This window comes from Halichoerus grypus, chromosome 11, assembly GCF_964656455.1.
Source record: "Halichoerus grypus chromosome 11, mHalGry1.hap1.1, whole genome shotgun sequence".
Lineage (NCBI taxonomy): Eukaryota > Metazoa > Chordata > Mammalia > Carnivora > Phocidae > Halichoerus > Halichoerus grypus.
In genome coordinates, this window is record NC_135722.1 from 50795115 (window position 1) to 50807322 (window position 12208).

Sequence of the window (12208 nt, forward strand, 5' to 3'; positions counted from 1 at the left end):
CAAAGCCATAGGATAGATAGGGTAAAGATGGCCCAAAGATGGGGTTGTCAGATTTAGCAAACAAAAATAATGTGTTCCAAATGTTGCAGGGACATAATTACACTAAAAAAGTTTTTACCAGAAATTCAAGTTTAACGAGGCAGGCATGCTGTATTTCAACTGTTAGCCTCTCCTGAGAGCTTTGGGGTATGTGTATTATAGAGTTTCAGTTTTCCTTGGCCAAGGAGAAATAGTCTCTTCTTCATCCTGTCTACTATGCCACAAAGAACACAATGAGAGTCAAAGCCAGCAGAGGTTAAAATCTCCTACATGCTTTATTGGACTTCAAAGAGTCTTACGAAATAACACAAAAACCATGTGAGGGTGTCCAGGGGGTACAAGGCAGTCTGCAGCCCAGCACCCTCCTAAGACCAGCCCCAGGTGCCTGCACCCCAGGCCCAAAATAGGATCCCAGAGTAAAGGCATGGGAAGGAGTGGGGCAAAAGGAAAATACCTTTACAGCCATAGCAAAAACAGGTAAGGGAGAGAGTTGTCTAGAGGGTGGGAAGGGTGTGGGGGAAGAGGTCACACAGCTGCCTTCGCCTATACGGTCTTCCTCAGCCACCCCCTTCCCTAAACCAGCTGTGTCCTTTTTGAGCCTCTGGCCCAAGCTATGCAGTAACATGAAAATGGGGTCTGACAAGGGGAGTATGTGGTGCAGGCACTTGGGAAATTCAGGAGATTTCTTTTTTCAATTTAAAAATGTTTTTTGGTTCAAATGCAACAATATCCTGCCCAACAGCTCCAGGGCCCCATTAGAGCCCTGTATCATGGCTGAGGCTCCCATGGCCAGGGAAACCATTTGTCTGAGCTCCAGCAGTTCTGATGCTTGGGGAGCATTTGGGCAGCACCTCTTACAGTCAAACCCTCCTGCAGTGTGGGGGAGCAAGGATAAGAAAGAGGCAGGTGTAGGTGAGAGAAGAGAGAAAAGGTGACTGCCCTGTAGCCCACAACTCTGGCATCTACTCATCCCCCAACTAAGAGGAGTCTCTCTCGACCTACCCCCTAGCCTAGCCTCTCTTCAAAATTCTCTAGTAGCTTGTTCTCTAGGAATGTGTTCCACTCCCCCATGAACCCCTGGAGGCTCAAGCAAGCTCCAGGCCAAGTCTCCTTCTGGTCCACCACACTCAACAAAGAACAAACCTCAAATATTAGGCCCTCGGCCCCAGTCTGAGGCAAACAGAACCATCGTGGGTGGGGTGGAACAGGTCTGAGGCACAAATGTCGGAAGTTACTCCTATCTTCCCCCGCCTAGCTGCTAGGGGAAGTTGGGGAGTGGTGGGAGGGAGGAGCCTGAAAGCAGGAAACAGAGAAACAAGAAACCAAACTTCAAAACTGGGACAGCAGAGACAGAAGCTGGACCCCAGAGGTGGAGGTGGGAGCTGAGGGGACAGCAACTAAGACATGCACTGAAGTAGAGAGGGGGTGGCAGCCGCAGCCCGTGGCTGGGAGAAAGGCAGGGCAGGCAGGCCATGGTGGTCAGTTAATAAATAATGTTGAAGGACCCAAGGATGAGGGGGGCAGGTATGTACAGTGCCCAGGCCCCTGGGCCAGCCCCTCCCAGGCCCCCACTCGAGGGGCCAGGTGTCTTGGAAGGGGAGGAAGGGGAGGCAGAAGACCAGGGAAGGACAAGCTGTCCCGCCACTGCCACTCTCATCCTGCCTACTTCTTAAGAGGCTTCTTAAAGATTTTGAGGGGAAACTTCTTCCGGCCTGGGCTGGAGTCTGTCTCCTCGCCAATGGAGCCATTATCCTCCTCAGCCACGGCCTTCTTGCCAGCCAGATGGGGAATGCGTGTATTTCGGCTAGCCTGCAGGGCTCGGCTGTCCCCAACTGGAGATGGCGTGTCTGGGTCTGGGGAACTGGAGCTGTGAGAACGGGAAGAATCCAAAGGTGGAGAGCCACCAGGTGGGGCTGAGGGGCTCAGCTCCATCAGGCTGTGGGCCTTGTCCAGCCCATGGTTCAGCGCCAGGAGTGCCTTCTTGGCCAGGGCAGGGCTGTCGGGCAGTTTCTCCAACAAAGACCCGGGGTGGACCCCCTCAATCAGCCGGTGGCTGCCATTGGAAGTCATGGCACCGAGGGCCTCGTCTGCAGCACGGACCATCTGAGGAGGCTTGGGGGCCACACGCTGGCGGTCACTCATGTGGAGGGAGGACTCCGAATCGGAAAGGGTCAAATCCCTGCAAGACAGGGCAGAGAGGAAAAAAGGGACACATACAGGAGAGGGGGATGGGGGAAGGTGTAGAGGAGAGAGAAACAGCACGAGAAGATACAGCGGGGTGGGAAATGAGTATGCAAAGAGGGGTAGGAGAGAGAAAAGAGGATAAACAGGCAGGTAGGCAAGAGAGAAGGATGAGAAACAGAAGTTGAGTAGGCCATAAGTACAGGACAAGAGATGAGGCAGGAATAGGGAATGGGGACAGGTTGGGGAAGCGACAGGGAGAGGAGAGTAAAATCAAGGAGAAAGAAAGGCAAAAGGAGGAGCAGGTACATATAAGAAGGACCAAGGGGAGAAAAAAAAAAGAAAGAAAGGGAAAAGTGATGGAGAAAGAAGAGACAAAACAAGAAGCAAAACCAAAAGTCATTACACCATCATCTCTGTCTGGCAAAGGGCTTTCTAATGACGGGCCCCCACCCTGCTGAGTGGCCAGGCCCTAACCCGGTGCAACCATACGCTTAAATCCCCCCCCAGTAAAATCTCTGCCTTCCCACAGCTGGCTAGATTTCTTAGGACTCAACCCTAAGCCGACACAGAACCCACATATTGCTCTGAGTCACCATTGCCCATGCCTTCCTCCCAGACTGACTCCTGTCACACCCCAGGACACATCCAGTCTGGGCCAGGCCCCAAGGTAAAGGGCACATGCGGTAAGTGGGCCTGACCCAGGCTGGGGAGGAGAGGGTTAGAACAGCCTTGCAAACAATCCCTTATGCACCCCAAAAGGCCAGGACGCTGCCTCTTTCAACCCTCTCACGGGAATGGAGAGGGAGAGTGTAGGCAGGTGCAGAAAGACAGGACAGGATGTTGGTCTTTAAAGGAGCAGTGGTTGTGAAGAGCTGCCACTAGAAGTCATAATTTCCATCTCTGCCTGAGGCTTGTCGTGTGACCTTGGACAAGTCATCTAACCTTGCTGGTCCTCAATTTTGGCCAAATGAAGACAATACCAACTCAATTACTTTGCAAGGCTGTTTGGAGGATCAAATATGTTGGCAAATCACTTGGAAATGTAGGAAGTATTGTGGGAATGAAGATGATGAGGCCAGTCAAGCTGGAAGACCCATATGTGGGCCAATCACAAGAGGCTTCTTTGCAAGGCTGAGTTATGGGGATGTGGCACTGCACACTGGACATGCACACACACAGATTAGTCGAGAAAGCTGAGACCCTCTAAGGGGCTGGCTATTCCTAAGAAGGCCCACAAACCAATTCTGAATGCCTCCTCTCCTGCCTCTACAGACAAAAGGGTAAATTTGGGGGTCCCCTGCCAGTCCCGTAACTCTCCCTCTGCTCTCCCAGAGGAGAACCCACAGTAGGGGCAGAGGAGAGGGCTAAGGGAAATGCTTAAACATCCAAGTCAGGAAGCAAAGGGGAAAAGTCAGGAGTGGGAGGGGAGAGCGCCATAGGACCTGGAAAGGAGGAGGCTGTGGGTCAAAAATTAGGAAGGGCACCAGGCCCCGAAAATAAGCAAAAGCAGAAGGTTGGCTCATAGCTACTGGACAGTTAATTCTCGGTAGGAAACAATTAACTAAGCAACTACCCCGTGGGCCAGTATCTTCCTGGAGACAAGGAACAGCAGAGAACAATCCCAGCTCCAACTCCATCCTACAGATACTGTTTCAACCACATCCTCTACTGTTTACTCATGTTCAGTCTCATATTTGGTTTCGTATATCTGACACTATCCTTCTGTCTAAATGTGCCCTCGTTTCCCTAAGTTCCAAGATGATCCTCTCCATATCCTGCCTTTTCTACACACATATGGGCCACTGAGCAAGGTGCCAAGACAGTTCTGGGGAGCAACCGCACTGGGAAAAGGGGCCCTCTAGGCTGACGAGATGAGGATCCCAGGAGCTTACTTTTCTAATGCCAAGAGAGAGCAGTCAGGGGGTTGGGGCCCTCCCAGCCTCACTCCTTGTGGCCCACAGCCCCATTTGGCCATGATTCCCATCCCTCCATGCCTTGTCATCAGTTAAAAGCTGAGACCTTCCAAAGCCAGAAAAGAGCCTGGAGGAAGCTCAGGTAGATGCAGGAGGTCAGAGGCCTGCTGAGGCAAGCTCACTTTCCCTCCCTGAATCGTTGAGACACTCAGGCCAGGGGTGTCCCTCCCCAAAGGCTGGGCTGCCTTGGGGCTTCCATACCAAGCTACTAACCTTACTAGAGAGCCTGTTTGTCTTTAGAGACGATCCTCTGGTGCATGGTGCAAAAGAAAATTCAGTAGTGAACAGGCCAGGTGGGTGCAGGTACCTCCCTGCCCTCCCTCCCCACTGCCCTTGGCTTGGGCCTTGGAGCATGAGATTCGCAGCATCCCCTAGTGCCCCGAACCCCAATCCAGTCTTCTCCACCTTTATGGGGAGGGGCAGTCTCCCTGCCTAAGCTTTTGGATGACAATGAGGATGAGAATGAAAATGAGCCACAGTGCTGGGTGAAAGTGCTAGCAAGGGCAGTCCCTTGGTGAAAGACAAAGGAACAGCCCTCATGGATAACTATCCGGACGTTCCAGGAGCAGAGCGAGAGGGACTGGCATCCAGAGTGAAGCAGGACCAAAAATCCACAGCAGCGTGAGCAGGCTGCAGCCCAGAGGCCAGGGCTGGGCTGGGTCACAACTTCCGAGATAAGAGGTCCCTCTGGAGGAGAGGGACTTTCTGAGGCTCCCCTAAGCTTAATTCAAGGCTCTCATCTCTGACCCTAGCCTATCTCCTGAGGTATTAGCCGGGAAAGGCCCAGCCCCTGCTAGACCAGGCTTTGGCAGGAAGCCACTCCCCAGTTCTTACACAGTTCACGTATCGAGTCCTCGTAGAAGGACAGAAATACCGGAAGAGTGTCCGGGCCTGGAAAGTCAAGTTCGACTCTGTGTTCTGTTCCTAATGAGCCGTGGGACCTGGGGAAAATTACTTGACCCTTCAGAACCTGAAATCCCTACTCAAAGTGAGTACTTTAGGCTCGTCCCACCTATAAACTTCTTGTCCAAAACCCTGAACCTGTTTCTCCTCTTCAGTTCCCTAATTCCGTGAAGGGTCCCACATCCATTCGGTCACCCAAGCCAGAAACCTGAGTGTCCTCCTAGGTCCCTCCCTCTCCTCCACCCCTCCCAGCCCGTTGCCAAATTGATCCTCTCCTTGCCACGCCTAGACCTCACTACCTCCCCTACTGGTCTACCTCAGTGACTTCCAAATTTCTGTAGTCTCCCCTTCTCTTCTTTATACAGGCCCCTAAAATGTTATTTCTAAAATGCAAATCTGATTCTGTTCCTTTTAGAAATCCTTTTGCAGTGCTCCCTCTCCTAAAAGGTAATGGCCCAAGCCCCCTGCCTCTCAGAGCCCTTCCCCCTCCTAGCCTCATCTGCCACCCCTTCCCACCAACACACGTCCAAGGTCCTAACCACAAATACATCCACGCCTCTGCCCATCAGGCTTCCTCTGCCTAGACCGCATCTTCTTCTGCTCCTGTACACAGGGCGTTAGCACAAATGTCATCTCTTTTGTGACACGTTCCACCCAGGTGCACACTCTTAGTCACTCCCTCCTCAACACCCCCGTAGCACTTCTCAACTTGTTCTGTAATTGTGTGTACCTCTCCCGGACCAGACTGTAATTCTTGACTATTCATCTAGGAATCCCCCTGCCCCGCAGAGCCTGGCCCAGAGCAGGTATCCATAAATGTTCTATCAAAGGAGTAAAGGAAGCAAGGCCTCCAGTGAAACAACGAATGTGCAGGTGCAGAGTTCAGGCCCAAGTGCGACAGGACCACGAGGGAGGGGCGCTGTACTCATTTTTAGAGTCGGCAAAGCCCAAACAGAGAAGGGCACAAAGTTGTGGGAAGTGAGGCTGACCTTAAGAAGGAGCCCCGGGGCTGGGAGAGGACAGGACAAGGAGAAGTTGCCCCACTGCACACACACCCTCACACACACACACACACACACACACACACACACCCCCAGCTGACCAAGCAGCAGCCAGCAGGCAGAGGCCAAGGTAAAGGCAGCAGAAAGTGAAGGAAGGGAGGAAAGAAAGAGAAGAGAGACAGCCGATACCCCAAGCTCTCTGAATGCCCAGGCATCACAGCGCTGCTGTCAGAAGGGGGTGGGCCAGGGTAGGGCCCCATCTGGAGGAAATAGGAAGTGCTGTGGCGGTAATAAACAGGGTGGACATGGACGGTGGTGATGGAGGTGGTGGTGGAGGAGGTGGTGGTGGTGGCGGCGGGAGAGGAGCAGGAAGAAGAAGCAGAGGCAGATGGAGCGCTGGTCCCGTGGCCTTCAGAACTGAAAGACTGTCCAGATGAAAGGCTGCGCATTCGCCGCAGAGAGACCCGGCTTGTCAAGAAGTGGCCAGCCTCGCCCTCTACCAACCTCTGAGATCCCAGGCCGTGCTGTGGCTCCGTCAGGCGCTGCCGGACACTGCACTGCAGGGTGGGAGCTGCAAAGAGAGGGAGGAAAGGGTGAGGAAGGGCCAGCCTCCTTCGGGCTGGCAGGCAAGCAGGTCTGCCCCTGGAGAAATGCTTGCTGCGGCCCACTCTGGGCCCTTGGTGCCCAATCTGGAGACTGGGGCACCTCCTCCCAAAGACCTCCCACCAGGGCTCCTGAAAGGAAGGGGAAATTCATGATGAGGTGCCCAGGGCAGTTTTAGTGGCAGCTGCAATGGAAGGAGACCGAGGGCCACCATGACTAGAAAGGAGAGGCAGGGCGGTGAGTGGGAGGACACAGGCAGGGCAGGGTGGGACGGGGGGGTGTGGGGCAAGGTTCGGGAGAGCACTAAGAACCAGCCTTTCTAGAAAGCCAACCTCAGGAAATAATTCGCAATGTAGACAAGGATTTATACACAAACACGCTCATCACATCGGTATTAATAATTATTTGAAAGTACACATAAAGTTGGAACAAGGGGAAAATGATAGTATATCCGAATGCTGGAAAACTCTACAGCTATTAAAAATGCTGCTTAAGAGTTGAAAAACACAAAAATACCTATTAAAATGCTCAGGGGAAACAAAAGGATACAAAATTAGACGTAAAAGAAATACCTCGAGCTATGGAACACAACAGACTAGAGTCTGAAACAAAGCCTTTCCACTTGTAGCCGTGACCCTGTGCAACTTACTTCCCTATTTTAAGTCCTGATTTATAAAATCCTGCAGGGTTGTTGTGAGGCTTCAAGAGAGTGCATTTAAAGTACGTGGCACAGTTCATGGCACTCAATAAATAGTAGTGGTCATTATTACCTTGACCACATAAAAAATTATTTAAAATTCCACAGACTTCAGAAGACTGTCAGAGAAGATGCTCAAATAGGGTGAAGCTTTGGGTGCCTTTTTTTAATGCTCATATTTACACTTTTCACTTTCCAAATCTCTTCTAACAAGTGTACAGACAACAAAGAGCCAGCTCTTGGAACAATGCTATAGATCAGGCTCTTGGCAGATAATGGCCACCATGCCCAGTGAAGGGGATATGTGGACACCAGGTAACTTGGGAATGTGCTAGAGCATCCCCCTTGGGCTCACTTCCAGCTCCAGCTGGAAAGAGAATTTCTACCTTTGTTTTTGCTCCTCTACCCTGAGAGATGGGCTGCCCTGACTTCTCCCTAAAGATGGGAGAAAGAGCCAGGTAACAAGGGTGCCAGAAGCCACGGAGGGGCCGCAAGGGAGAGAACACAATTCCACAGTGATGGAGAGCTGGGGAGGCAGGGCTTCTATGACTGGTGGCTTTTAAGGCATGGAAGGGAGGCAGAAGAGGAAGAAGCAGCATGGAACAGAAAGAGGCAAAGGGGGAAAGAGAAGAAAAGGGAGAAGAAAAGGGAGAAAAGGGAGAAAGGAACTTTCCTTCTCTCTTTCCATCCCAGCCCAGCTGGAAGAAGGGCCACCAGGACTTCTGTCTAGCTGGGCTGAAAAGAGAAGCCCAAGCCTTCCATCACCATGGGTGTTCTCTCTCTAGCCCTCAGCTGAGCAGGCTGATTCTTCTCACCCCCGAACCTCTCCCTGCAGTTAGTAGGGGCAGTGCTGAGGGAATAGAGGGAGCAGGCAGGGGAGTGAGGCAGGCAGGCAGAAGGGGCTCATGGGGTAGGAGTGCTGGTTTAGTCCCAAAAGTTGGAAAAACAAAAGCCCCAAAGGGGCTCCTCAAACCCGGGTATTTCCAGAGGGACTGATCATCCGAGCCGGCGGATGTTGAGCAGAGAGAGCGGTCACTGAACCTACGCCCCATCAGCCAGGCAGCATCTAGGGTCCAACAGCCAGGCCAAAAGGAGAAGAGAATCTGATTTACAGAGGGCTTCAGCCCACCCTTCAGTGGGATAAAGGGAGGGCCGGGGGCAAGGGGTGGGTAGCTCAGAGCTAATGAAGGTCCCTTCCAATCCATGGAACATAGGAGCCTTTAGGATCAAGACCTGCCTGCCAGTGATCTTAACCTCGTTGGGCCTTTGATTAAAGCCCTCATAGGATATCACATCACGGTGACAACGCAGCTTGGCCGGAGGCAAAGTATTGCTGAACAAATTTACAAACAAATCCTGCCTGGAGCTGGAATCCAGCCTGATGAAAGAATCTGGCTTTCTGAAAGTGAGCCCCTAAGCCAGCCTCATGGGATATGGGCCCAGGACCAAAGCTTTACCTTAAAATCACCTCTGATCCAGAGAAAATTTCAACCAGGCCACTCAGGGGTAAGCCCCTCATTTGCAAAAGATTTCCCACAGAGAGTTATCTCTTTGACTTTGCTCTACTCAGCTCTCACCACTGGAGGGGAGAAGACGGGGAGAGAAGGCCCAGGAAAGGGTGCAGAGGTCCAAGAATTCAGGTGGAAAGCCAGACATGCTTGTGCAGGAGATCCCTCCAGGACAAGAACGTCTTTCTGGCTTGGAGGACTTAGGGCTATGTCTCTTTAAGGGACTATTGCTTCATGGGGCCTCACACAAAAAGGCAGAGAGAAAAAAGATATCATCCCATTCGTCCACTTTAGCAATTAAGAATAAAGAATACAAAAACGAAAACGGTTAAGACGGCTCAGATGGTTAACGTCTGCCTTCGGCTCAGACGGTTAACGTCTGCCTTCGGCTCAGGTCATGGTCCCAGGGTCCTGGGATCGAGCCCCACATCGGGCTCCCTGCTTGGTGGGAAGCCTGCTTCTCCCTCTCCCCACTCCCCCTGCTTGTGTTCCTGCTCTCGCTGTGTCTCTCTCTGTCAAATAAATAAATAAAATCTTAAAAAAAAAAAAACAAAAACGAAAACACAAATAAAAGCACTCAAGAGGCAAAAATGAATATCATTTTTATATTATGAACCACTAAAGGAGATTGTTTTTATAAAGGCACATGGGGAAGAGAAAGGAGGATAAAGGGATTTTAAAAACACAGAGTGAAGGGAGACACACTGAATACAGTAGCCCCAGAGGGGCAGACACAACATACAGCGAGAAAAATCCACCAAGAGCACAACCATAGAGGAATATCCTGATGTGAGCTGTGCGTCATGACCCAAGGCCGGGCGCTGACCTCGCTCCCTTGGTATCTGCCCCAGATGCTGTTGAAGCACAGCAATGGCCAACAACTTCTCAACCCGGGCCTCAGAGCTCCTTCCCTCACGCCCACCCAGGAGGTCACCTACATTGCATGGACAAGGGTGACACAATCTCCTCATCCAAGTCATCCACGTCATCCGTCATGATGAAGTGGGCGGGGTTGGGGCGCGTACTGCCCATCCAGCTGGGGTCTATGTTGAGAGCAGCCACCAGGGAGTGGATGCCGGGGTTGTTGACAATCTGGAAGCCACAGAGGATCTCAATCTGCTGCCAACGATGCAGGCGTTCCCGCAGTGCCGCCGTCACCTCACTCAGAGCTTGCCTGGAGCACAGGGGACAGAAGTGAAGCCATGCATGGCTGGGAGCCCCAGCAGGAATGAGGCCTGTCAGAGGAGCAAGCTGGGGGGGGGGGGGAGGCGTTGCAAATAAGAACACAATTAAGTCAGACACTTAAGAGTAACATGGGAGGGGCGCCTGGGTGGCTCAGTCGTTAAGCATCTGCCTTCGGCTCAGGTCATGATCCCAGGGTCCTGGGATCGAGCCCCGCATCGGGCTCCCTGCTCAGCGGGAAGCCTGCTTCTCCCTCTCCCACTCCCCCTGCTTGTGTTCCCTCTCTCGCTGTGTCTCTCGCTGTCAAATAAATTAAAAAAAAAAAAAAATCTTTAAAAAAAAAAAAAAAGAGTAACGTGGGAGGCGGGTAAAGGCCGGGACAGGAGACCAGCACCGCCCCTCTACCAGTGAAGAAGTACACCTGGGGTCGGACACTCTGCCCACCCTCCAGCTCTGAGGATGGGTGGGCATCACCAGAGCCGGGCAGCAGGTGCTACTTACTTTGCGGTTAGGATTTTGTGATCCACGTCGTCCAGGGAAGAGCTGTGGGCCACATGGAAGGTACCAAAGAGTGTGTTTCTCTTCTTTTTTATCTTCTCAGCCTGCAAAGATGAAGTCCTCAGCTTAAACAGAGCAGGGATTAGAGGTTGGAAAATGAGAAGTGCCTTTCTGTGGCTGGGTCCCCTTCCTCCTCCTAGCACAGCTTAGGCTGCACAAGAGAAAAGAAGAGAAGAAGGAAAAAGAAGGCAAGGGAAGGGCAAAGAGTGGGGGAGGAAAGAAGATGGAGGCAATGAGAGAAGCAGCAGGACCCCCTGCTAGGCCCCCCGACCCCAGGAGGGCTCTGCCCCATGGCAGGCGGGGCTGACAGAGCCTTCCCTCTACTGCCTCCACCGGCTTCATCTTTCCCTCATTCCCTCCTCCAGAAACTTGAGGACATCATCAGGAACTATGCATCAGGAAAAGAAACAGAACCCAGCACCGGGATATCTCTTGGTCCCACAGCTGGGACGGAGAGAGGCGGAGGCAAGGAGGAAGGGTGGGGGAAGGGAGTGGGCCAGGAGCACGGAGGACAGCAGGAGGGCGCGTCTCACCCCCTCCTTGGCCACCAGCAGCTGCTTCTCGGCGTTTTGCTTCTTGATGTTATAGTACTGCACCTCCACCTCGTGTGTCAGCTGCAGCCACTTCTGAAGGGCCTCTGGAGCATACCATGAGCTGTGTGATTCCAGTTCCTTCTCCGCTTTCCTCAGGGCCTCCCGGACCTGTGCAGCCAAGAGGGTGTGACCCATTTACTGCTGCCAAGACCCCCGCCAGTGCCTCTGTCTGATACCACCAAATTCAGAGTTCTCACCTGCTAGCTCATGGGCGCTTTCAAGCCTCTCAAAAGGCAGAAAGGGCAAGGATTATTCTCCGTATTTTATATACCACAGGAGGCAAGCTCAGGGGACAGTCGCCTGCTCAAGGTCACACAGTCAGTAGTGTCAACCAGATCTCAAATTGAGATTTTTTTTGCTGCCTAGACTAGAGTGCTGTTTGCCCACACAATTACCTGTCTCTCCTGGTCCACAGCCAATCCCCAGCAATCTTCCCTGCTCTCTTGAGGCACAGGTCAGCTCAGTGAATCGTCCTCTTTCTGAGAGTTGGGGTCTGTGCTTAGACCTCATGACATCACGATGTGGCAGGAAAAGCACTTGACTGGGAATCTGGAAATCTGGTTCTGGTCCCTGGTCTGTCACTCAACTGGTCCTGCACATCTCAATTCCGTGTGAGGAAAGACTTTTTCCCTCGCAAATCCCAACCATAAGTGAAGGGGTGATCTCAGGACGAGGTATGCCAACAGCTCAGGTCAGAGAGACCTTAAAAATGATTGCTACTCCGGAAGAGGGTTGGCCTGAATGCTCTCCAAAGTCTCTGTAGCCCAGAGGCTTTGGTCTATGATTCTCCCTTTGAAGGGCACCCTCTACAAAGGGCGTAGACAACAATCATGCTTACTTTTAACCAAAAGAGGCCAAGACGTGAAAGAACCACTGTGTACGCAGAAATCTCCTCACTGACTTCTCAAGCAAGGAGCATACAACAAAGTAGACCATCACAAAGCACTGAACGTGGAAGGTCTGAGAT

At 52.2% G+C, this 12208-nt stretch overlaps 1 protein-coding gene across 5 annotated transcripts in view; it reads right to left on the reverse strand.

Annotated features, from left to right (window-relative positions):
* Window positions 1-291: 291 nt before the first annotated feature.
* STIM1 (stromal interaction molecule 1) overlaps window positions 292-12208 on the reverse strand; it is a 187318-nt gene continuing 175401 nt past the window's right edge. The window contains exons 8-14 of one of the 5 annotated variants that reach the window (XM_078058478.1): window positions 11182-11349; window positions 10592-10692; window positions 9847-10082; window positions 8374-8466; window positions 6605-6671; window positions 4410-4446; window positions 2032-2218 (exon numbers count right to left, since the gene is read on the reverse strand). In XM_078058478.1, the coding sequence (XP_077914604.1) occupies window positions 2174-2218; window positions 4410-4446; window positions 6605-6671; window positions 8374-8466; window positions 9847-10082; window positions 10592-10692; window positions 11182-11349 (747 nt within the window). In that variant the 3' untranslated portion in view covers window positions 2032-2173. Of the gene's footprint in view, window positions 2219-4409; window positions 4447-6289; window positions 6672-8373; window positions 8467-9846; window positions 10083-10591; window positions 10693-11181; window positions 11350-12208 lie in introns of all 5 variants that reach the window. The other 4 variants (XM_078058476.1, XM_078058479.1, XM_078058475.1 and 1 more) reach the window with 4 other exon arrangements.